Source organism: Gavia stellata, chromosome 2 (assembly GCF_030936135.1).
Source record: "Gavia stellata isolate bGavSte3 chromosome 2, bGavSte3.hap2, whole genome shotgun sequence".
Taxonomy (NCBI): Eukaryota; Metazoa; Chordata; class Aves; order Gaviiformes; family Gaviidae; genus Gavia; species Gavia stellata.
Genome location: NC_082595.1, coordinates 111,114,315 through 111,138,986, shown reverse-complemented (window position 1 = coordinate 111,138,986; position 24,672 = coordinate 111,114,315). Strand labels below are relative to the sequence as shown.

Below are 24,672 nucleotides of genomic sequence, written 5' to 3'. Positions count from 1 at the left end.
GATGACATGTCGGGTATAAAGAAGAGGAGGCACCTGAACAGAACGCCACTTTGAGGGAAGGCCCTGAAGTATTTTTAAAGGAGAACAAACGCTGGAAGATATCCCCTTTGCTAGATTTCACAAAAGCTTCGTGTTCTCTCTTCAATACTTTGTCTTGCTATTAATGATTGGCGTGGTCCCAGGATGCAGCTGCCCTGTGGATCTCAGACCATAGCTCATTCTGAGTTAGATAGGGCTTGATTCATTAAATCCATTAAAAGTAGGGTCAGCACTAGGAGCAGACTGGGAGAAGTGGAGGAACTTAAAAGACCTGTTGTGCCCCGGCAGCCTGAGTCATTGAGAAAGGAAACAACTCCCCAGGGTATTAGCTAGAGCTGTACCTTCAGCTTCAGATACAAATGTGTCTGTCAGCCAAAAAGCATCTGAAAAAAAAGCTCAGCCAAAAGGCAGCATCGGCATAGATCACTACTGCCAGGTCTGTATGGGGTGCACACTTCTGAAACAGCAGAGATGACAGAAACATCTTTAGAAACAGACTGTCTGGTTGTCTGAGGTTTTGATGAAAGGGCAGGAGAAAGGATGAGGAAAGGTTTGTGATTCCAATAGAATACGGAGAAGTGGTGTTCCTCCTTTCTGACCAGCATCAATTAGGTCTTGCCTGGATTTAACTTGCAGCCAGCTGCTTTTAATCCAAAAATTAATTTCCTGTAGGCATTTTACTGCTGTGCATAACAAAGATTTTGCTTAGAAATGGCAGGAATGGACTCTGCATGGCAAAGGTTGGCTCTGCAGGGCTAAAATGAATTAAATGGCACAATAATTACATTTGTCCCTATAGTCAATCCTGGGGACTTAATTTAGATGAGCTCCTGCTGAAGTTAGAAACTTCTGCCCCAGAACAAATGAGTAAAGCCCCTAGGATGTGGCCACACTTAACCAGAGCGCACAACCTATTGTTAATTTGATAATGGTAACTGCATTTTACTTACCTGTGAATATAACAGTGTTCAAGCTAGATTTTCCCCATAACTCCATGAAATGAACCACGTCCCCAAATCTAAGAGAGGGATGTCCAGTAAACACAACACACGGCTGCTTGAAGTCATTGCTGAAGTCTCCATGGATGCTGGGATAATGTTTCAATTTGTTTGTCTGAATGAGCTGAAATAAAAACAAAAATCCAGACATTACAAACTTTACATGCCTCTGTGCTCTGTAGTTCAGTGTGTTTATTTACATGAGATTATAAATATTCTACAGTTTATTTCTAACTCATCACAGAGTCCCTTCCTGCATATCACCTAGATTTTCCAACAAATTTAATCATGACTGTCCTAAATGTTATGAAAAGGAAGCCAGAGTATGGGGCCAGGTGCCTCCAAGTCCTTGCTCTCATTTCTTTGGTACCAGCAGTATGGTAACTGAGAGGAAACTCTGCAAACACTCCCAGCTTAGAGTTTCCTGGAGCGAGCAGAGTGCTCAGCTGCCAAATTCAAAACAAGCTACTTTTTCCTATTTGCCATGTCTACAAAGAGCTCTGGGCACCGACGTTTAACCTGGTTTTCTTGCATCACAGTAATACCAGGCAATTTTGCCTTCAGCAGTGTGTTGCTATGAGTTTCATTGGTATAATGGGTTTGCACATAGTCAAGTCCTCTGAAAAAAACGTATGAAAGAACAGACTGACTCACCCTTCCTTAACTATTGCTGAAACTAGTAATAACAATGAACTAAGAGCAGTAAGAAGCACTTGTCACTAGAGCTGGCAAACAGAGTGTAATCAGCTATGCATGTGGAACAGATTTATTTACTAAGAAGGGGAAGTTTATTTATCAAAGCACTTTTTAAAGAAGAATTTTGCTTTATTTCTCCTGCTATTGTTTTCTAATCTGCAAAGCAAGTTTCAACTTAAAAAGCAATCTAATAGACTAGTCTGCTAAGCACTTTCATGCAATATTTTGCAAGTATTTTCTTGGCAGGTATATGCTTCCATCCCCAGCTGGAAAATAGCTGTAAATATAGTTTTCTTTAAAAGTATGCAATTTAACAAAAGGAAATTACACACTGAACAACTAAGAACATACACAGAAATAAAGAATGTGGAAGAGGGGAACGGCACTTCCTTTATCAGCCAGTTTTTAAAGGAGGTGGGACTGTTCATCAAAGATCTCTCCATACGTTGCTGTCTCCTGCCAGGCATTGCAACATTGCTCAAAATACAGAATTCACATATGCAGGGTTCAGCAACGCGTTTCCGCAGCTGTTGTGCCGTGGAACCCAGACGATATGACTAATTAGCAAACAGCATGCCCTTCGCTACATGTCATAACATGATGTGTGCATGATGCCTTTCTAGCCTGTCAGGACGTTCCTCTTCATTGTAACATATTTGATTTCCAAAAGAGGAACTATGAAAGAACATTACAATAAGCAACTCTTCTGCTCTCTCAAAGCTGTATTTCATCTTTCCAGATTCTCTTTTTGTTTGTTACTTTTTACCGCGGTAGATCTAACTCAAGATAGCATGCCTACATGGAAATGAACAGAAAGTTGAGAACTCTGACACTTCTTTAAGCCTCTTAGCAACTTATCCACAACAAAGCACTTCAGAACGCAAGGTTATTACACAATTAGGTTCTTAATTGAATTTAGCATCACTGAACAAAAGTATCAACCCTACTCAACTTCTAGCTGTCACCACCTAAAGATATGCTTTGGTGCTAGAACAGACAATGTACAAACTTACCCTCAATACCCTTTCAATAATAGAAAGTTGGCTGCACATAGATGCCAATATTTATCTTTCTCCTTTGCTTCCTCGAGTTTGGTCTCCTTCAAGTTCCTAACAGCAAATATTTTGCTGTGGTTTTGCATTTGACTTCCCAGACGTCCTGATTATAACTGCTGTGCAATAGCTAGATGGCTGGAATGGAATGGGATTGGTATCATTCCTTCTGGGGTTTGATGTAAGATGGAAACTGTATGGACACAGCCCATTATTTCCACATGGACCCTTGGATCATGGAGGAAGTAGCTAGGGGACTACACTTGCTGCAGCTTACTAGTAATACCAAATTCCTATTTAATCTTCAAGAGGGAAATTTGAAAAAAACATCCAGTAACTGCTCTGACAGTTAATATGCACTGAATCTTGAAAACATTTCTGCAATTAAGACTGGTAAAGGTTTCTGATTAACACATCTGGAGTGCAATATTTAGAATCTAAACTTAGCTTCAGTAATAAAAACTGCAGTTTAGCAGACAATGGGCAAACCAAATCTGATCCCATAAAACACTGGCATTTAAAAGAATGGGTGGGAAATGGCCCCATGAAGCTTTTCCCTGGTTTTTTTGGAGGCAAGCCAAAAGCCTCAAAACTGCAGTTGCAAAAGCAGTTTCAGTTGGGCAAACTGGAAGAAGAGGACAATTTCTACTTCAAATACTAAATGAGATATGTGACATTCCAGGGCAAAACTTTGTCAGGGACCAACAGATAGCTAAGTGAAAGACATTTCTACAGCTAGCATTTATGTAACACACTTCTGAATATCACAAACTGTTTTTCCAGCATTCTGTTTCACAGGTTCCTTAGGACTATATATATATTTGTATACAGCGTTCAAATCTTTGCTAAGATGTGAGAGCAGCACTCTATGTGCAAAAGCATTCTCAACAGCCTGTTTCACTGCTATACCTATACAAATGTTCATTATTTATAAACATAAAAGCTGTATTCTCTTTAAAGCATTATGGAAGCTTCAAATCCCTTCCCATTACTTTGTAGAGAGACACAGGCTCTCTAAGCCAGTTTTCAGGACCTTGGGTTTTGTGTGTGTCATTCTTTTTAATTCTTTTTTTTTCATCTCCAGCAACAAAACCTCTAGCCTAACACTGGGGTGCACCGCTTCTAACTGGGGTACTAACTCAGGAAGGGACACACACTGAATCCTCAGCACCGTGTCCTGAGGTGTGGTGATTTTTTTTTCATCTTTTCTTTTTACCTTGGAAGATTTTTTCGGATAAGTCTACTGAGGCTTCACACTTTAGCTCACAATCTCTGATTGTCACAGCTGGACATAGCAGGGGTGAAAGGCTTACAAAAACAAGTGTACAGGCATTCTACCCACTCCAGTGATAAAGCAGCTGGTACATTTTAGTGCCTAGAGCAAAGTCTTTTCTAATTACCCAATCAAAAATATATGGAGCTGAGCTTGCAAAACAGAACCAACAAAATTTCACAAATCATTATGGGGACTAAATTTGTAATGATCTGTACAGGTCTTTTGTATCTACAGATGAGATGGGTTGTATAAGCACAACAGTCATTACCGTGTCATGTTCAGATCTCCAACCTGTACCAAGCCTGGGCCAAAACCAATGCCTCTCATTTAGCCAGCCACTATTTTCAAAACAGGACTGATTTCTGGAAACCAGAAGCAACATTCAGAGCACTTTTCTATGGAAAGAACCATTATTGACTGAAAGCTTAAGAGATAGAGGATGCTAAAGTACTGAACCGAGACTGCGGAGAGCTGTGTTTTTTTTAAAATCCCAAACGGTTATGCTTCCCTTTAAAGCGGTAGACTTGATTTACAGGGTCAGCAACTGCTGCTATAAACAGGATAAATCTCCAGAGCCTTTGTGTACCCTTTACTGAAGTGAGCCAACATACACTGCTATTTACTCTGTGTTTGTGTGTGTGTGTGCGCGCGCTGTATCCAGAATTTTGAACAGATGCGATTCTTATCAGTCAATGAGTGATGCATTTATTACTTCACCTCCCTCACTCCCTTCATAAGACCAACACTAACAGGGGCCTAATTCTATATAATACTATAAGACAAAAAATAATTCTATACAATCACCTGGTTCCAGGTATTTATTGCTTTGAATGTATTACACAGCAACTGGTATATAGAGGAGGGAAGCAAAGATGAAGAAGACAAATGCTAGTACTTAAGACCACAGAATCAATATTACTCCCACCCTGGCTACTTTCTGTCAGAAAAAGAGGCTTTTCCTAGCCATTTCTCTTAGATGTTGCTAACAGAATCCTTAATGAGAGGACAGAAAATCCAAATTCTTCCTCCACTAGCAAATACTGATCAATATGAATTACCTCTCAAATTTTTCTGCTGCCGACATTTAGAGAAGCCTGGATTCACTTATCTTATAGCCTGAAATCGTCTATGTAGAGATCAAGCAGAAAGGAAAAGGAGCAAAAGCTTCTCATTTTGCCTTGCTAGAACAACTCAACTAGAAAGCCTCTACCTCCACAAAAGGGATGGTGCGGAGTGTACAATCCATGGTTCCTGTTGAAATGGTTGGGGAGATGGCTAATTCCTCAGCTGTGGCTGTGTTAGGATGGCACACTCCCATGCACTCAAGGAATTTGGTAAAACACCACTAGTTGGTCCTGGGATACCAGAATAACATTTCTAAACAAAACAAATCACTGATTTATGCTCCACAGCATTTCAGCTAGGCATTGTAGAGCTTAAATCTGAGCCTCTTTAGACAGTTGATCCTAGTTGATACAGTGCCTTGGAAGTGAAAGCCACCATCTCCCTTGGCCAGCCTGCTGTATTCACAAACATTTGGAAACTCCAGGTTTTAACTCTGCAGAAGCTTCCGATGTTACATCAGTTTGAGCTCCTTCTCTCTTCCCCATCACAATAAGTGCTGGTGAAAAACTGAATTGCCACTTTTGTTCAAGCATAGGGGAGAGCCATCCACAGAGAGATCCATCCCTCCCCTAACTGACTGTTTCTCCATTCCACTTCCCCAGTTTTCCTCCTGAGAAATCGGTGGCTGGAATGCACAGCAGTCCTGCCCCAGATCCTAACTCCCTCCAACAGAGTCACAGCAACTTTTACACCAGCGATGACAGAGAAATGCCTTTAAAAAGAACTTTTTTAGCTTGTGCACTGCTAAAAGGCTGCAGATAAGACTTCAAAAGCTTGTGCAAGAATCTGGACACTCCATTCATATTAACTTTAGTGGGAATTGATGTCCAAATCCATCCCTACAAGCCTGAAGCACTTCAGCCCACATTCCTTGCTCATAACAGAGGGAAAGTATATTCCCTGTTCACTCGGACTGGATGTTAGGAAACAGATTGCCACCCCAAAAAATTGTACGCAGTGATTGTGTGTGAGGAGATATGATAAACACCTACTACTACATTAAAGCGAAAGTAACAAGGAGGGAGTAGAAGTGTTTTGGGTTCTCTGCAGAGTTGAACAGCGTGTCTGGTTTTATTCAGCAGAGCAGAACAAGGAATGAGTTCAAAACAGGTAACATAAATCATAAACCTGGAAAATTTCCATGCAAAAAGAATGAAAAAGCTTCAAACAACTTAGTATAGAGAGAAGAGTAAGACAAAATAAAAAATTTAGAGAAGATGAAGACACTTTTATTTATCCTCTTGTACCAATAATAAAGGGACAGTGAAGTGAAATGCAAAATACAATCATAACTGATTAAAGGAAGTAAATGCTCTTTTATACTATGCATCAGACACCACTGGAACTCATTGCTGCAAGAGACTGTATCAACTGTTTGGGGGATTTTTTGCCCTGTTTGTTTTTAAACCTTGCTGTTTATACAACTAACAGGAACATCGAATTTCAGGACCAGAAAGCATGCTGGGCTGGACTTGTTCCGTAGATAATTAGAAACTTATTTCCTGGCCTGTCCCTTTCTGATGTATCATGCCAGGCATGTTATTAATGCTTGCTAATACCAAGAGGCATGTCTGAGTAATTCCCTATTTTCTTCCAACAATTGAGCAGCTAAGCACATCTTTTCATGATGGGCAATTTCTGTATAGGTTACCTTGCACAAGCCTACCATTACTTTGAAAAAGGTGAGGTAATTCTCCACTAACAACCTATCCAATAGAAATGATCATTCAATGTCTGTTTCTGATACTCCTTAAAAATTCCCTGTGAGATTCACAATCTGTGAGTCACAGATTTAGAAGGAGAGTGTTTACCTAAGAGAAAAAGGCTGACTGCTGACTAAGGCTCTAACTTAGTAACTGGAAGCCTTGAGTCCAAGTCCTTGCTCCCTCCTAGACTGATGGTATGGCCATAGACAGGTTATTCAGGCCACGTCTATATTAAGATCATTTTGCTTGGTAAAATGACACCAAAACATCATAGCAGCTGAGCCTACTGTGGATACTCTGCACAGGCATAACAGGATTTCTGCCAGGGAGTAAATAATACATTTGTTAAAGATTGTACTGAAAATAGGTTATATAGATGTTTCACATTATATGAGTTACATATACAGTATCAGCTGCAAGATTTCGCCCCCCTTCTGTTTACACTGTTTGTTCCAACTCTATTTTGTAGAAGAAAAAGAAACCCAGCTCCTCTCCCATGCCTTAGAAACAGTATGACAGCATTAAACCGTAATCAGCTGTAGGTACCACTGAAACTGGAATGCAGCCCAAGGCAGCTGAGAATTACAGGAGTAAAAAGATGACAGTAGCTGTCCCTCAGAGGACAGCAGCAAGAAATCAAAGGCACGTGCTGAGCCCTGGGTACCTGACACAGACATCCTGGCACGGTGTCGGTGAGCATGTGTGTCTTACATGTCAGTCTTCTATATATATCTCAATATGCTTTGATTGTTTAAAACCAAACTAAACCAAACCATGCATCTTACAGAACAGAAAGGAACAATCTGATCTGGTGTTCTCAAGCGTGTCTAAACTTCAGTGATTTATGACCTTAAGAAAAGCACTAAATGAAATAGCAGCCTCAGTCTTTCTTTGCCTGAGTATTACTTTGTTTTGGTTTTGCTATAAAGCCAGGCTTGTGAAAGAATGTTGCTATATGCCTAGGGCCACTGCCTCCCACCATACAAACTGGTTTTGCAAAACAGCCAATAGGTATCAGAAATTAGCAATGAAGAGACCCACTGAGTCCACCATGGGGTGGGGGTAGTGCAGGCTACTCCACCTCCCAGTGTTTACTCCACTTTCCAGTGTTTATACAGCAGCTTAAGTGAACACCCAAACACACAATCTTAGTTGTTGTTAGATGACTTACTGTGAAATGTGCAGTACTTACTTCAGATGGCAGCTCAGCACTGAAATGCCTAAAGGCTACAGCCATTTCACAGTTTGGGAGCCTCAAGGCTCTATACACACTATATTGTGTCATTTATCACATTTAAGGGAACCCTTTCTATCAGTGATATCCATGGGTCTAGATAAAGCTGTTTGTGCATCTCGTGATGGAATGTCCCTAGTTTTGTAGGTCATAACCTGTATGATTTGGTCTTGTCAACCAAAGCCTGTACCTGTAACAGGCACATTACTCCCTCTCTGCATTTTGTCATATGGAAACTGATCTGTTATCCACTGCTGTGAGTCCTTTCATAGATAATTACCTTGATCTACACATGAAGCACAGAGGAATGTCTCAACAGCTAAACAATAATTTGGCAAAATCTCATTATCAACAGGCCTCTGGAGAATATAAAATGTTCTAAAAATTAGAGGACACACTTATCACTCTATAAACACAAAGACACATCATACAAGATGGGTTAATTAATCCAGACTTTGACAGCTGCATGTTTGGCTTCTCATTTTGGAAGGGCCTTCACTTCAACCTGCCAGTTCCAGTGCACATTGTGAACTAAAATTTCGAAGCAATGTCTTTGGTAGAATATAGGATGTCCGTGAAACAAAGACACTGTGGATCAACAAGGACACCCCAGAAAGCAGAGATGCAGGGGAAATTAGAAAACATAGCCAGCGGCATGGGTACAGAGTCTTGTACTTGGAGATCAGGCTTTGGAATTGATTTATCGTGCAAATTAATTTTTTGGTTACAAAAAAGTGGTGAATAGGTGGTTTGCCCTGCAGTCTGCATTATTCTTGGTAACAGATTACACACAATTGACTGCACATCCTGCTTCAAATGCATTCAAGCATCTGGAAAGAGTGAGGGCTCTGGTCAGATCCTACTTCCAACAATGCCTTTGAAGCACCTACAGATGATAGATATGATGGGCAACGGCAATTTCCAGAACAAGTCCCTGGATGAGATATCGCAGAGGAAAAAAAAACCCAATGCCTGAAAAAGCATTTAATCTCCAGACTCTTAAATCTGCAATGGCCACTCAGCACACCTCATCAAACAGTTTGGACCACAGGAACTAAAAGAGTCAGTTTTCTAAGACTGCATGCCCTAAATGGCTCACTGTCTCACAGGAGGAAGATTTAGCCAAAAGTATTTCTCAGCCCCATTTCTTCCTTTCCCAGCCTACCTCTCATTTACTGCAGTGGGAAACCTACCTGTTCCCAGTGGAGAAAGTAAGAGATTTCCTTTCTTGATATACGAGATAACTCTGAAGGCATGAGTTATACCAGATTTACTTCATGTCTGGTTGGCTAAAACTTCCCCTCAAATTATTATTTTGTGGCAGGGAAGAGCCTCAACATATGTTGCAGGGAGATCCCCCCCAAAGATAGGAACCTTATTCCTCTTTGCTTCACTAAGATGCTAGCTCAAGAAATTTCATTTAAAATTGTCAATGACAGCACTTGGTGCTGCAAGGTTTAACTTTTTTATATCAAACCTCTCTTTCACGATACCATTTCTCCTGCAGCAGACAACATGGTGCCTATCTCAGTTAGGGAGGTAGGAGCGGGGATGACTAAGCTGTCTCTGATAACAAGCTCTTAGTTTTACAGACTTTGAAATAAACTGCTTGGACAAAGGGAATATTCGTGGTTGCAGTCTGATAAGAGCAAACATTCAACCATGTGTATGCCAGATAGCCTTCTGCGGGGGAAGAAGTAAAACAGGCGAGCGTATGTAAGTTATATGCTGAAATAAACACCATGATAATTTTTGAGTTGAGGGAACACCATCATTCATTCCTCCCGCATGCTCCCGAATTAATCACAGAAAGGAAAGGAAAAAAACACTTGTACAAATAATGACACAAAACTATTAAATAGCTGTAGAAGCGTTCATCAGAAAACAACAGCCACACAGGACTGTGTTCCAGAAACCCACTCACTCTGTGATCTTAGCAAACAGCAAGACCATGGTTTACTTACCTCAGCATGGGGAAAAGGAGGTTCTGGAAGATATACCTTTGTTTGTTTGTTATGACACAACCTTTAAAAGAAAAGGAAAATAAGCTCGGTTAGAGAGGTGCAGAACATCCTGCAGTATCTGCTGCCATCTACTGTTAAACTTTTTCTGGAGAAAGCCATTTCGTATCTGTGCCATCAGGTACAAAATCACCAATTTGTTTTGTTGCTTCCAGTCTTTCTGTTTAGAGGACTAACACCAACAGGACATGACAACAACTCAGTCATAGCGAGATCATGTAGCGAAGGTGCAAGACAGGTGAAAGTAATTTTGTAAACACTATGCAATAGAACTCCTTTGCTGTTGAAGACAAATTTGTAACTCAACATCCACGTCATTTCACAGTCCAGACCTCAGCAGTTTTTGCAAAGCCAAATCACCTGTCAACAGAAAAATTCCACTTGCCTCATCCCACTTCTCAGCAGTGGCTTGGTCCTTTTGTTCATTATAATCTAATTCCCCTATGCATTTTATTGTTGCAGCTACAATGTTGGTAAACTGTCTCTCACCATGGCATAATGCTCACTGTTACCTGCTATTTTACATGAGTCATTTATTTTTAAAACATAAACATTGAAAGTTGCTGATTAGCTGTAGCCAGATTCCTGATCCATCCCATTACCGAAGTTAAAAAAAGAAAGATATTTGTCAGAGGTCTGTGTGACATTACAATTATCTGTAGTGACACTGCCCTTGTGGCTTTTTCTGGGAAACACTACCCATTTCATACTTTCTTCACTTTATTAAAAAGCAATAAGCCTGGGTCAAACTAAATTTGATAAAGTCTAAGAGATACTAAGAGCAGGACATTTCTTTTAGCTGACTAAATTGTAGAATTGGAAGGCTGGAATCCCTGAATTTCAACCCCAGTTCTGACCCCAAACCTCTATTTTACAGATGCTCAACCTCTGCCTCCATTTCCACGTAAGTAAAACATTCACCTTACACATAAGTGTTTGGAGATTAGCTAATGTTGGTTTTGACTTTTCAATACAAGCCACTACAGCAAAGTAGAATTCAAAAAAATGGTGTCTGAACACTTGGCTGTCTTGAGTTGTGCCAGCTAGACACAGCAGACAAGACAACCCAACTGGCACACGTAACATTCCTGCTACTTTGACAGTATTATTATAACAAGAACTATGCAGCTACCACTTCAGCTGCTACTGAAATGAAATCACCCTGTAAGTACAAACCAAACAATTGTTTAATGATAAACTATATGAGTCAACACACCCTGGTGAATACACTGAAGTTTGGCCAGGACACCAAGGCTTGATTTTCCTACTTTTGCTGAAAGTAAATTCACCAGATTTCAATCCTCTTTACAATTCTCCTGAGCAATCAATTCACATAAGATTTCCAGGACCCCACTTTTCTTTCCTGAAATCCAGACTTAAAAAATCTGGAGAGGAAGAAAGGAAGGAAAAGCTAACTTATCCTAATTAATAATCTAGACCACGTCTCCATTTGTAAGAATTTAGGAGCAGTTACAAGTGGTTAGGTTCGCCTTTCCATGGCTCTGAATCACAGAATGGTTGAGGTTGGAAGGGACCTCTTGAGATCATCTAGTCCAACCCTTGCTCAAGCATTGTCAGCTAGAGCAGGTTGTCCAGGACTGCATCCAGTTGGGTTTTGGAGTCTCCATAGGTAGAGACTCCGCAACCTCTCTGCACAACCTGTTCCAGTGTTTGACCACCCTCACAGTTAAAAAGTGTGTTTCTTTTGTTCAGATGGAATTTTATGTGTTTTAATTTGTGCCTCTTGTTCTGTCAATGGGCCCTACTGAGAAGAGTCTGGCTCCCTCAGCCTCATTTTTCTCATCAGGTATTTCTACACATTGGTAAGATCCCCTTGAGACTTCTGTTCTCCAGGCTGAACAGTTCCAGCTCTCTCCGCCCCTCCTCGTCTTTGTGGCCCTGTGCTGGCCTTGCTCCAGTAAGCCCATATCCTTCTTGTACCAGAGAGCCGAGAACTAGACTCAGTACTCTCCATATAGCCTCACCAGTGCTGAGCAGAGAAGGATCCCCTTCCCTGACCCGCTGGCAGCACTCTGCCTAATGCAGCCCAGGATACTGTTAGCCTTTTTTTGCCATGCAAAGACATTGCTGGCTCAGCAAAATTAAGCCTGAAAAATCTATTTTGCTTAGACAGGGAGACCATGGTATAGTTTTAGGGGCACTGGATAAGATGTGCGAACAGGCAGAGCTAAAATTCACTCAAGTCAGGTACGTCATTTAATCATAAGTGCAAGTATCAAAAAGGACAGATTATTTGAGTTTGTATGTTCTACAGGAAACGATGCTGCCCTAATTATAGAACATCTACTTACACACACACGCACACCCTTGTGACTCAAGAAACGTGTTCACAATTCTAATCAAGTATATATTTGAATATGTCAAGTAGAGATAACGTGCATATATCTATTTACCATAGCTGAGTGTGTGAATTGAGGCTGATGAAGCAGCCCTTTAACACCTACCATTCGGCAAAGATCTGGGAGAACTCAAGGGAGCTGTTGGCAACAGGTGAGATGAAATAAAAAGGGACATTGGAGAGTCCTGCAGAGTCAATATACTGATACAGGCACTCCAGCAGATCGTATATTACTCCAGAAGGGTAACAGGGAACCAGCACATTTCCTCCATTCCGAACAGTCATAGCTCAGGGAGAGAGAAAGCAAAAATCAATTAACAGGGTTCATATTTAAACTTTTTAACAGAATTCCTTTAATCTAAATACTACATAAGGTATAGAAAGAAGCTATCACATGAATTAGCAGAACAACATTATGCATATGAATTGGGAGGAACACTTCTGATTATTAAATATATTTATTTACTGCTTTCTCCAGGCTTAGTGGAGTGAATGATTTTACACTCCATTAGCTGGGGGGCACATAACAGACTGAGCACATGCAAAACTCCTGACACGAGAGGGCGGTCTTGCACTGGCACATGAAGATAAATGAGTGACAGAAAACACCCTACCATCAAAATAAACCTTGCTCCATCTCTTAGCTGTCCACCAGAGGGGAAGGACAACAGTTCACTGGTCTCAGCTGAAAACACTACACATGGTAAACTGTTCTGTACTCAGTTTCCAGTGCTCTAGATGAATGGCTGAAGATGTGGTTATTTCAAACAGCCCTCGAAGCTAGAAGGGCGAGGGGGAGTGTTTCTCCTTCTTAAAAACTCTAAATATTTCTCTCCTTTCAATATAACAAGAACAATTTAAAACCTCTATGAGTTGTAGACAGCACGGGACTAGAGAAAAATGAGGAAAAGAAAAAAGAAAATTAGGTTTACTCTGCAATTGAGACAGATCTGAGTACAACAGCAAAAGCAAGTACAGAGCAAACATTTTGTTCTTTTGGCAGAACGAACTACAAAAATCCTGTGCCTTATGGGAAAGTGGAAATACTTTGTCCACCTCACTGAACAATTACTGCCTCACTAGGATTTCATCTGTGGTCATGGGGTAAAACCATCTACTGATGTTAATTGCAGTGCAGCAGCAGTAATATTATGTGTCAAGGCATTACACAAAAAGCTGTGAAAGAGCCTGAAAATGCATATATTACATCCCGCCATAATCACTTCCTTGACTTCAATCTATTGACAAGCTTTGATGGGGTACGGATTTAGCACATTAAGGGTCTTTTTGCCCCATCTACATGCTCAAGGAAGATTTTTATGGCTGAATGTTTAAAGGTTTTCTGGAGTTTAGGGAAATGCACAGACTCTGTAGCAAGATTTTTCACATGCATTTAGGTGCTTAACTCCTTTTAGCAGTCAGTGCCTATTACATGCTGCCCTCAGCAACTGGTGGTCAAAGACAGCTTCTGTATCAGAGTTACATTATAACTGCAGCGTAGTGGATTTATTGCCTAGGTTTTCTCCAGGTCACATACAAACTACACCATCAAAATCTTTGTGAATATGAATAGCAATACTTTACAGTTGTCTAGAACCTGAGATGTTACAAAACATCCCAGCAATGTGTTATATTATCCCTCTTACATGGGTAAGTCTAAACCATCCCATCTGTAAACAGGATGTGAAGAGAGGAATGAGGAGATTAAGAATGATATTTTCAAAGCCATCTGGGGGCTGAAAGTTAAGCCTCTGGCTCCAGGACCAGAATTTGCATTGCTTTGTTATGCACCCAAAAATTCTGCAAAGGGGAAAGATAAGTTCCTGTATCCACAGCAGCAGGAATGCTGCATGGGCCAGAGACGGGGGATGCAGAGTGTGGGGCGTGTTAGTGATCAGTGGAAAATGCTAAGGAAAGGGGTACGTCTGCAGCTCTGTCTGCTCTGAACAGAAGATACTGGCTGAAACACCAAGGTGTGTGTCTCCATGAAATGGATTCCTTCTTCTTTCACTCAGGCACCAACTAGCTTCACCTGGTTAAGATGAATGGCTCTCTCCTCCCTTTGAAGCGGCTGGAGGAAGAGCTTTCATCTAATGATGAGCTAGTTAAAGAATTTGTCCAGACCATGAAAAATGTGGGTTTCATCCCTAAGCCTTAGAGTTTGAATTCACAGGTCTCCCTTCCCTGCAGCCATTGGTTTGCTATGGGAACCTCAAGCTTTTTCTGTTGAAAACAACCAGAAGTTCAAGATTCCTGGGGCCACAGAGAAAATAATGGAGGGTAAGGTCTTGGAGCAGACACCAACTTGAGCTTCTGTTCCCAGGAAAACTACAGAGCTGGTTACCAATAATTAATACAAAATCACAATCCAGGGAGTGGAGCAGTCTTCCAGACCGCTGCCCTACCCACTAGGCCATGGACCCAGGGTTGCTGGCCCCTTGAATCTCATGTTCCTGGTGCCACAGTGATGCACCTTTGAAACTGGCCTGGTGAATACTCCTACTCCCCAGGACAGGAAAGGACAGCAACGCGGCTATCCCACCACTGACAAGGCTCCGTGTGACAACTTTTTGGTTTAGAACACACTACTGAGTTCCCTGGTGCAAGTTGATTTGTATGTGCGGTGGTCAGCACAGCTGGGCACTACTTCTTGAGGGTGCTCTTAAGTGGTTCCATGAAGGGATAAGAATTACCTCCCAGCCTTTGCAAAACAGGGATGAAAACCTTTACAAGCATACTGCTTTCCATGCAAGCAGCAGGTCCAACCTGGCTCTCTGCACCACTACGGCAACTTTCTATAGTTGTCAGTAAGAGGACATGTTATATTTGAAAGCTGTTTAAAGCCCAATTTATCTTTGTGACTGATGGATGCACTCTCTTGATAAAAGTTGTATAATAATCATGGCATTTCAAATTTAGTCTCCTTCAGTAGCTCCATAACAAGTTGTTCAATTTACAACTCACAATGAGATACTTGCTTTTCGAACAGCTGCCACCACAAGGTCAAGTTGGCACCTAAAAAGCAAACTGTGCTCTTTTCTGCTTTATATAAACACATGCATACACACACAGAGGCACGACCGCACACGCACACAAAATATCACAAACTGTCCCTACAGACAGTCTGGCAATTTTGCTGATGATGCCCAAGGCAATGTAAAAATACAATTGCTTTTCTTGAGCTGCAGAGTGCTGGTGCTGCAGCGCTGAGCACAGAAAAAAGGGGTTTGGGCTAAACTGAGAGGAACTTGGAGACGTGACAAAGCATGGTTTCAGTGCTGCACACACAATGCAGAGAGGAAATCATGCATGTGACTTGGTAATAATGGGAATCAGCGTCTACAACTCTACATGCTGGGATGAAAAAAGAAATCAAGGTGAAATGTTCACACTGCCATTTCTGTGCTTCACAACACTTACTCACAAACATGCCATTACCTCATGATACACATTTCTGGTAAATTTCCAGTGTCTGCTTTGGAGAATACCTAGTGTATTCTGAGCTTCTTGTGAAGTCCCATGAACATTTTGGAAATGGGAAAAATATATGAAAACTATTCGGCTCAGCTTGCCTACTCTACTGCTTTTCCCAATAACCTATTGCTTTTTGGACTTTTTTACATGTTTGAAAGAAAATTGATTCGCTATTTTCTTCTCCTGATGTTGGGGTAGATGCGTAAATACTGCTCGTGTCATGTCAAAGACAGCCCTACCACTACATTATTCAGAGAATTATTGAATTTCTTCAGGTTGCTGTGGTTTTTGGCAAATACCACTCAAATTCCAGATTCTTACAGTGGCATCATTTTAAGCATGTATCTTCCTTTGGTCTTCAATAATTTTCTAATTTCTCTGAGTTTGTCTTGTTCAAAAGAGAAGCTGGCTTGAAGACCTTCTGCAAAACTCTCGAAGTAGTCAGAATGTTTCCGTAAATCACAACAACTTGTACAGATAAACACCCACCTGTACCTACATATGTAACACATTTATGTATATGCATTCATCTTTTGGATTTTGCTTTGGCCCAAGCTACATCTCTAAGACTGTTTAATTTTTAAAAAGCATTTAATTAACAATGGTCTCACTTTTGTTTACTTGGCATACAGCTGTTGCAGTTCAAGACACGAGTGATGACCAAGGTGCTTGCTAGAGCACATTTGCAGCAGAGTTGGCAGCAGGGCAACACGTTCCACTCCTCGGCCTCACCAGTATAAAGTCTAACATTTCAGCTCAGACTTGCTTCCTTGGTGAAGGTAAGATGATAGGATGTGATCACGCTACCATCTGTCAGGGGGACAGTAACCCCCATAAAGATCCAGAAGGGACAGACAAGGGCAGCACATCTGGATCTAGCACAACAAGGTCACCAAAGCTTATCTGCAACAGCTCGTAGAGTAATAAAATTCATTGCTTAAAAGCAATGAAAACACAGACCGTAATACACACACACACATATAAACACGTGCATCACTTAGGAAAGGAAGTCACAGGTGTTAAGAATTAACACAGCTTCAAGGGCAGATTGAACAAGTTCCTGGAAGAGAAATCCACTGAACATTACTAACTACACAAAAGCCATGACTGATTCAGGAAATTCCTGAAAAAAAAATACTTGAAGGCTATGAGATTATGAGGAGAAAGTATCATATAATCTCACCCCGTTGATATACTCTTCTCTAGGCATCTGCTCATGGCCCCTGTTGGAGCCAGGATGTTGGCAGAGGGGATCTGTGGTATAACCCGTGATTATCATTCTTACAAAATGCCAGAACACACTCTCTTAATAGGTATTTACACTACAAGGAATCATCCTGACCCTGTAACTTGTCTTTTCATATAAACAACACCCAAACCCCACATAATTTTACCTTGTACATCCCACAACAGGACCTATGACTCCTGTTTGAACTGAAACATGTCCTAAACAGGGATATCTGATTTTGATTTAGAGATGGTGGGTGATGGAGGAATCTACCACATCCCTTGTAGTATTTGTCTTCCACTACCATGGCAGTCTCATACCAGGACTGTGAGACAGTCTATAGATATTCAGCATCTATGAATACGCGCAAGGATTTTAAAATGCAAAAAACCCCAAAGTATTGTGGTTTTTTTCTTCTCCAAGGGTACATTCACATGTAAAAAGTTAAGACTAAGAATTTGCACTTCAGTTCTGTTCTCAGCCTTATTCTGCAACCTTGGGTAAGCCACCTAAATGCTACAGCTCAAATTTCTCCCAGGTGTGTAATGGGGACCAGAACACTTGCTTACAGTGAGGATTCCCTGATTTAGACTTCTAATGTCTTTTTGATAACCTTTGTAACAATCCTGCTATCACGAGCTTTTTAGTCTTATTTGTAAAAAGTAGTTAGTTTAAAATAAAGGGAAGATCTCTGATAAAAGAAGAGGCAATATATAGCAGGACAGACATGAGAAAGCGGTTTGGTGACAGAAGGGTGAGAGCACAGAGGAACTGAGGTGGGGGAAGGGGAGAAAAGGAGAAAACCAGCACTGGATGTGACATTCCAAACAGGCTGGAAAATGCTGCCATTCACACTGCTATCACAGCTTTGCAATTATCAGCTTTTCCAGCTGTGAAAGCGTCTGATTAGGTTTTGTATTTCTGGGGTCTATAAATATATCTTGATATTTTTTTTAAACAGAGATTGTGCTATTTGCTTTTGGTATATTTAAAAATCAGGTGTAAGAAGGGAAGCAGATGTGCTTGTTTTCAAAACTGAAAGTCATAAAAAAGCATGTAAAGATTTTACACTGGCTGACATACAGGAAGGAAATAGTAATATTTCAGCTGGGAACAATATCCAAAACCTAGGCAACACGTAGTCTGTTGGCAGCTAAGCGACATACTTAGCAAACCAAGAGCACCAGATGATTAAATCTCATTATACCTGTTCCATTCCAAAACATTTTAGGTACAACTTGTGTCTCTCCAAGCACTTACTGTATTAATGACATTAGGAGCACATCGTAAAATCTAAACAGCTAGTTTTATGCCAGAAGCTATAGCTGGACAACTTACGCAATTCCAGGAATCTCAAAGTTATTTCCCACCCAAAGCAATGAATAAGATGATAAAATAGTCGTCTTTCAACAACCTACCCAAGTTGCTGCAGAACTCTCCGACCATGCCATCTGGGTTAGCAGTAGGGATTTGTGTAAGACCCGTCAGGATGAGAACATCACTATTTTTAAGAGAAGCCTGGTCCATGGGCTGAAACAGACCACAGTGAAATAAAATGAGTAACATGAGAGTTATAACACAGGTTTCTCTGCTCTGAGGACTGCAATATGTAACACAGTGACCAAGAAGGAGAACACATGGAACACTTTAAACTTAACATCCCTCCAACTGTGGAAACATAACTGGAGTTAATAAAAACACATACAACTGTTTACCTGCATACTACAGCCCAAAACAAACAATGGAACTGTAATCAGATCCATCTCAAAGTAGTCTCGATAGACTAATCATTTCATGGCCTTAGGAGCTGAACACTGAAAAGACAATCATTTGCTGAGAATGTGGCAGTGCAGTCAGGAAAGGCTTAACACTTGCATTCCTATCTCTGGCTGCACTAGTTTCCAACTTGCTTCCCTTTGCAAATCAAGGTGCCAGCTTTGATTTCCAGGGCTCACTGTCTACAGGGGGCAGGACCATTTTCCTCAACCATTCAGTGGATTCTCTTTGAAAGAGGTGAGATCAGCAAAGGACTTTGGGCTTGAAGGTCTCAATTTTGTGTATGAATCTGAATGCCGCACAAGGCTCTCCACTGACTGTGAAATCCGCTCTTCTGCCCGCAGTATTACGACCATGACTTTCAAATACTCATTTCAGATTGTTTGCACAGGTCTTTTTAGAAGTCTGGTTTTGTGAAATGGTAAATGCTGCCGCTGGTAGAAAAGAGAAATTTGTTTAGATTCCTTAATATTGATAAATTTTGTTTATTTATCTAAGAAATAATCACTTACACATGCTAATTTTTTTAATGTCACTATAATAGCAGGCCAAACAAGTATTTCCTTAAAAGCCAGTAGCTGAAAACAGGTGAAAAATCATAGCTTCAACTGCACAAAAAAAACCCATACAAAAAAGTAGTGCTCCCAATGCAACACCAGAGCTAAAATAATAGAGAAAATATGACTTGGCTTACCAGTCTCCCCTAGTGAAACAGATCAGCACTCTGCCCTCCTCTGGTACCTTTCTTTGAAGGCTGTGCTAGAGGCTAAGCTATGTCAAAGTGAAATAGATGTCTTCACCAGGCTTTGACCTCTGATCCACTGGGTCTACAGTGTATGCTGTACTGACGACCTACAGTCACAGGTACAATCCTAGATTATGTGGTTAAAGTGCTGAGGGTAGCTATCACAAGCATCTATCCACACCACATCTGCTTCCTGGGGGACAGAAGAGTTTACATCTGCACAGCCTATCCTGTGGCTCACACATGTAGCAGAGGGACTCACGATTAAATGGTCCAAGGAAATAGTGTGGCAACTTGGCCACCAGCACGCAGTCTCATGTTAAAGCTTCTGCCTTGACTGTGCATAAAGGCTCACACTTTTTTCACTGAGGTCAATCATTTGACATGTTTTATACTGGCATTCTATTAAAGCAGAATGAAAACGCATACCCACTTCTCTCCATTAGCAAACATAGAGTAGATATGCAGAAATGATTCTTAAGTCTGACCTGATACTAAATATATATTCTTGATACTAAAAATTTAGCATAATTCAATCCTGAAAAGGCAACATCCACTTCTCACTCTGCAGATGGAGTACAGCTATGGTGAAAAGTTAACTTTTAGCCTCACTCTGGGCTGGAATGCGCTTCCCACAGCTACTGTTCAGGCAAAGATGGGCAACTGCAGCCAGTTGCATGGTATTTTACGGTTATTTATTCTCAACAGACCCTCTTCAGTCTCACCAACCAGGAAAGACTTCTACCAGAAGAGACTGATGAAGAGATTTCCTCTACTGAACTTAAAAGACCACTGTACAGTTAATTCCCTTGCTCACAGTTCCTCAGTGCCATTCTTAAGTAGCTGAGAAAGACCTTCCTCTGTTAAACATGCAGGGGAATTTCAAATCAACTTTGACAGAAGTTTATGCTGTGCACCACCTTGTAGGACCAGACCTGTTATGTAAGATTTATTGCAATCTTTGACTCTCCATAGCGTGTCTGTGAAAATGAAATGCCAATAATGCAATAAAAAATAATATCGAATCTGCCTGTGATAATGTACATAATGATTATGCCATATTAGATACGCATAATTTCAGCTGCTATTGCACTGAAAGGGCTTGCATCGATTTTTGTGGGTTAATGTAAAGAATATGTCTTAAAAGGCTTTTAGTGACATGTCTGAACCTGTGCTGTCAACTCCTGTTCTCCACTTCAGTGGCAACAGTGTCAATTCTAGCCTCAGTAGAGCGTGAGGCAAAATTTTCAATAGAAACCATCTGCCAGAAGACAGAAGTAAAGGGAACAATTAATGGTGCCAGACCTAAGTCTCAAACAAACCCTTTAAAGCTCTTCAGTTATTTTCAGCAGCTATGAATACAGTCTTGCTGAACCCTTCACTTGCACTTCCCACAGACCCGCTGAGGATTTCACAAGATATTCCTGCTGCTGCATCCAAGATCAACCCAACAGCCGGCATTCGCTGCACCCAGTTCCAGCTAATCTGTACAACCTGGGCCATGCCTAAACTAAGCTAACTGCTTCACTTTCTATCTGTTGTTAATACAGATGGACTGATTATTACAGATGTACAATAACTCTCTGCTGGTTATGGATGTAACCTAGATGCAACTTAAAATTTCAAGAAAATTTTAAGCTGTAATTTATACCAAAGCAGCAATCGCAGTCTCTTCCCATGACTGCTAATTCCCACCCGTGCTGCCATCTCCACTGTGTCAGCACTTAAACCCCAGTACTGGCAGAAGGGAGAAGCAGGGAAGGATTGGGGGGGCCCAGTTTCAGTTAGATGAGATGAACCTTATCCTGTTTGCACCTTGAGAGAATGAAATGCTTTCCAGGCTATTACCGTGTGTATTAGAGGAAGAAGCGTTTTTCCATTTGTATGCCCAAATAATCTGTGTCTTATCACCCTAAAGAAACAAACGGTTGATGAGAGCCTGGTCAACTGATGCCCGTTTTTAAAAACTATGGAGGGAGTTCCAGGAGACTGGAAAAGTGCTAAGGTTTTACTCTTAGTCAAAAAGCTCTGGATATGTATTTACATAAACATATGCTGATTAAAAGGATACAATTTTTAAAACAAAATGCAGTGACTGTTTTCATACACTGTTAAAAGATAGGAATTTCGTTAAGACTGCTCGCCATGATTCTATGGAGAAACAGGTCAGACAAACAATTTTTCACTCCCTGATAAAAAAATGCTGATTTGTTGAACACAATTTTGACTCTGTGCCACTCAAGATATTGTTATCATTACATATGGTCTGTCAAACATCAAATGGATGAAGAGCTGGTTGGCAGCTCACAAAATCCACTAGTCATTACAGAATCACCATATTGTAGGAACTTGTACTGGTGTTCACAGGGATTAACACTAAGACAAAAACTACCCATTCTCTTCAACAACCACCTGGAAGGAAATATAAGATGATGATGGTATCTGATACGCAAATGGTATCTGGTAACATTTGTGATGTAGTAAATAACAACAAAAGTGCACACTGAATGTAATTTCAACTATCTGGTAAGCTACTCCTTTAAACTATGCGTTAGCATAAAATAATGCAAAGTGCAATGGACTGTATGCTAAAAAATTAGGCTCTCGGAGAGCATGTGGGACAAGCAACACCGTCAGCAGAGTGAATAGTCCAGGTTTCGTCTCTTGTTAGCAAACAGAGTAGGTCCCTAGGGTTTCAGGTAGGCTCGCAGCATGTTTTCCTGCACTTGTTAAAGCTGAAACTGCCCTGTCTAACTGCTACCACTGCTGCAGGTTGCAGTGAGTGAGTGCAGATCTGCTGCCCATGGGCTGTCCTCTTACCAGGCAGTTCAGTCACACACCATTCCCTAACACGGGGAGGTAATTTCCTTAAAAACAGGGATTTTACCAGAACTTTCCAGAGCAATGTTCACCTTTGGAAAACGATGAAGCATGGCCAGTGTAACCTGATAAATGAAATCACCATTTCATGTCAATGAAAACACTCTCAGTTACCAAACTACTTCTTATAGTGCAAAGTTTCTCCTCACAGAAATATTCCATTCATATACTGTCAAATACCGCTGCTGCTCCTTCACTAGAAGGTGACGAAAGAGCGCAACCCGGGCCAGTATGAGGCTGATGAGAAAAAGCGATTTAGAGACTCACTCTGATACATTGCATGCAGCTAAGTACAGCCATACTATTAAGGATGGTTTATCTATTGTAGTTGTTCAGCTCCTGAAATCAAGCTTTTAAATGAAGGATGCTCAGAAGCAAGGCTCTTTAGAAGATACTCACCTTGGGGGAAATTACTTAATGATCGTGAACCTGACACATTTTCTAAATTATTTTTAAATACCTCCTGCTAATATTGCTTTTAACTATTTTGACAACTTCTGAAGCACACAGTACTGCAAACTTCAAGCCATTCTTCGCACTAAGAATTTATGGATCTACAGAGAATTAATTTACTGGAAATTACATCTACAGCACTATAAAGACTTTGCCCTTAGCAGAGCAGGGTGGAAAAGTTGGCAGCCAGTTAGCTATCATTTCTCCCAAGGAAGGATGTTTCAGAAGTGATATAGAAGTAGTCTGTGAACTGTCTGTAAAGATTCTTCAGTGAAATATGGATTTTAAAAAATATTACTAATGCTCTATTGTTTAACTCTGTTGAAAATTTCCTATTTTAGGTGAAGGAGAATTTCCCAGCTGGTAAGTAAGTTAATATCAAATCATCAATAGCAAAGAATCTTAGTTGTCTTTCCCTAGTAACTATTGATACCTGTCCGCTTATCAGGATGGTACATCTTCTCAATGCCCATTAAAAGTCTAGCCAATTACTAACAGAGCTACCTTTGTACAGCTTCCATACTACATCTGATCCCAGCCGAAATAAGCCCCTCTATTTTTTTTTGAGCAAAGACACTTCTCCCTATTGAGGACTAACAAAAGTCAGGGGCTGTACCTGAGGGTGTGTTGTAAGCAGAGAAGATCCTGAAACATAGGAAACCTTTTCATAGTGCGACTGGATAATCCAATTGGAACTTCCAAGAGCGTAGCCTGAGCTGAGAGGGGTGACCTGCACAGCACCAAACAGCTCCTGAAACACACAGTAAGAGATATTAACTTGAGCGAGCCCCCGAGAGAAGTCAGAACAGGTCATTTTATCATCAGTGATATCAATTTTAAACGTAGTTCTGCTATTCAAAGCCTTTATGAAGCTAGTTTCCCGAGCTTTATGTCTGCTGTCTTTATTTACCAATGTCTAACAGGACACAGGCTGAGAAAAGTTTTTCCTGAGGTAGGGCCTTCATAAAGTCTCTCTTCCGTGTGAATTCCATGGCATGAGTTCACACTGAACCATAACTCTAAATGGAGGAATCAACAGGGGTCTTGATCCTCTGCCTGCCTTTGCTGTATTGAAGAAGCTTCTAGGAGCTTTACATCTTTGAAGACTCTATACCCCCTTAGTCAAATTTTATTCATATTGGCCAGCAGGAGAGAAGGAAGGACAAGTAGTTCTGTACTGATATAAAACTCTGTTTGGGTTACACATTTTGCTGTGCAAAACATAAGCTTAACTTCAAACTCACTCACTTTCTAACCTTATTTCTTTTTAAATGCTATCTACTGGTGATTTAGAAACAACACCCTGCAAACTCAACCCAAATTTCAGTTTCAGCTCTAAGCATAAGCAACCTGACAGTTGTCTCCTTTCCAGGTGTCATTAGAAAGTGTATTGCTTTATCTGTACACAGTAATGTGTTATACTTGTTTTGAGAAAGGAAAATAGGCCTTCGTGTATACCTCACTAATGTGATCTACTTTCTGCTTACTGAATAATAGAACAAGCATCTGATTCATGCAATACTAATGATTTTTCTAGTATCTCAATACATATTTAGATGCCTTGCAAAACAAGGCAGGGTCTCCGTCCCTCAGAGTGTGTAAACCAAGGC

General features: G+C 40.8%; 1 protein-coding gene across 2 annotated transcripts in view; it reads right to left on the bottom strand.

The window, feature by feature from the left end:
• The window catches only part of INTS9 (integrator complex subunit 9), a 72,260-nt gene that overhangs the window by 23,049 nt on the left and 24,539 nt on the right, over positions 1 to 24,672 (bottom strand). For both annotated transcript variants that reach the window (XM_059830591.1, XM_059830598.1), the window contains 5 exons: positions 23,679 to 23,813; positions 18,627 to 18,738; positions 12,613 to 12,793; positions 10,091 to 10,151; positions 990 to 1,161 (listed from right to left, as the gene is read on the bottom strand). In XM_059830591.1, coding sequence (XP_059686574.1) covers positions 990 to 1,161; positions 10,091 to 10,151; positions 12,613 to 12,793; positions 18,627 to 18,738; positions 23,679 to 23,813 — 661 coding nt within the window. The remainder of the gene's footprint in view (positions 1 to 989; positions 1,162 to 10,090; positions 10,152 to 12,612; positions 12,794 to 18,626; positions 18,739 to 23,678; positions 23,814 to 24,672) is intronic.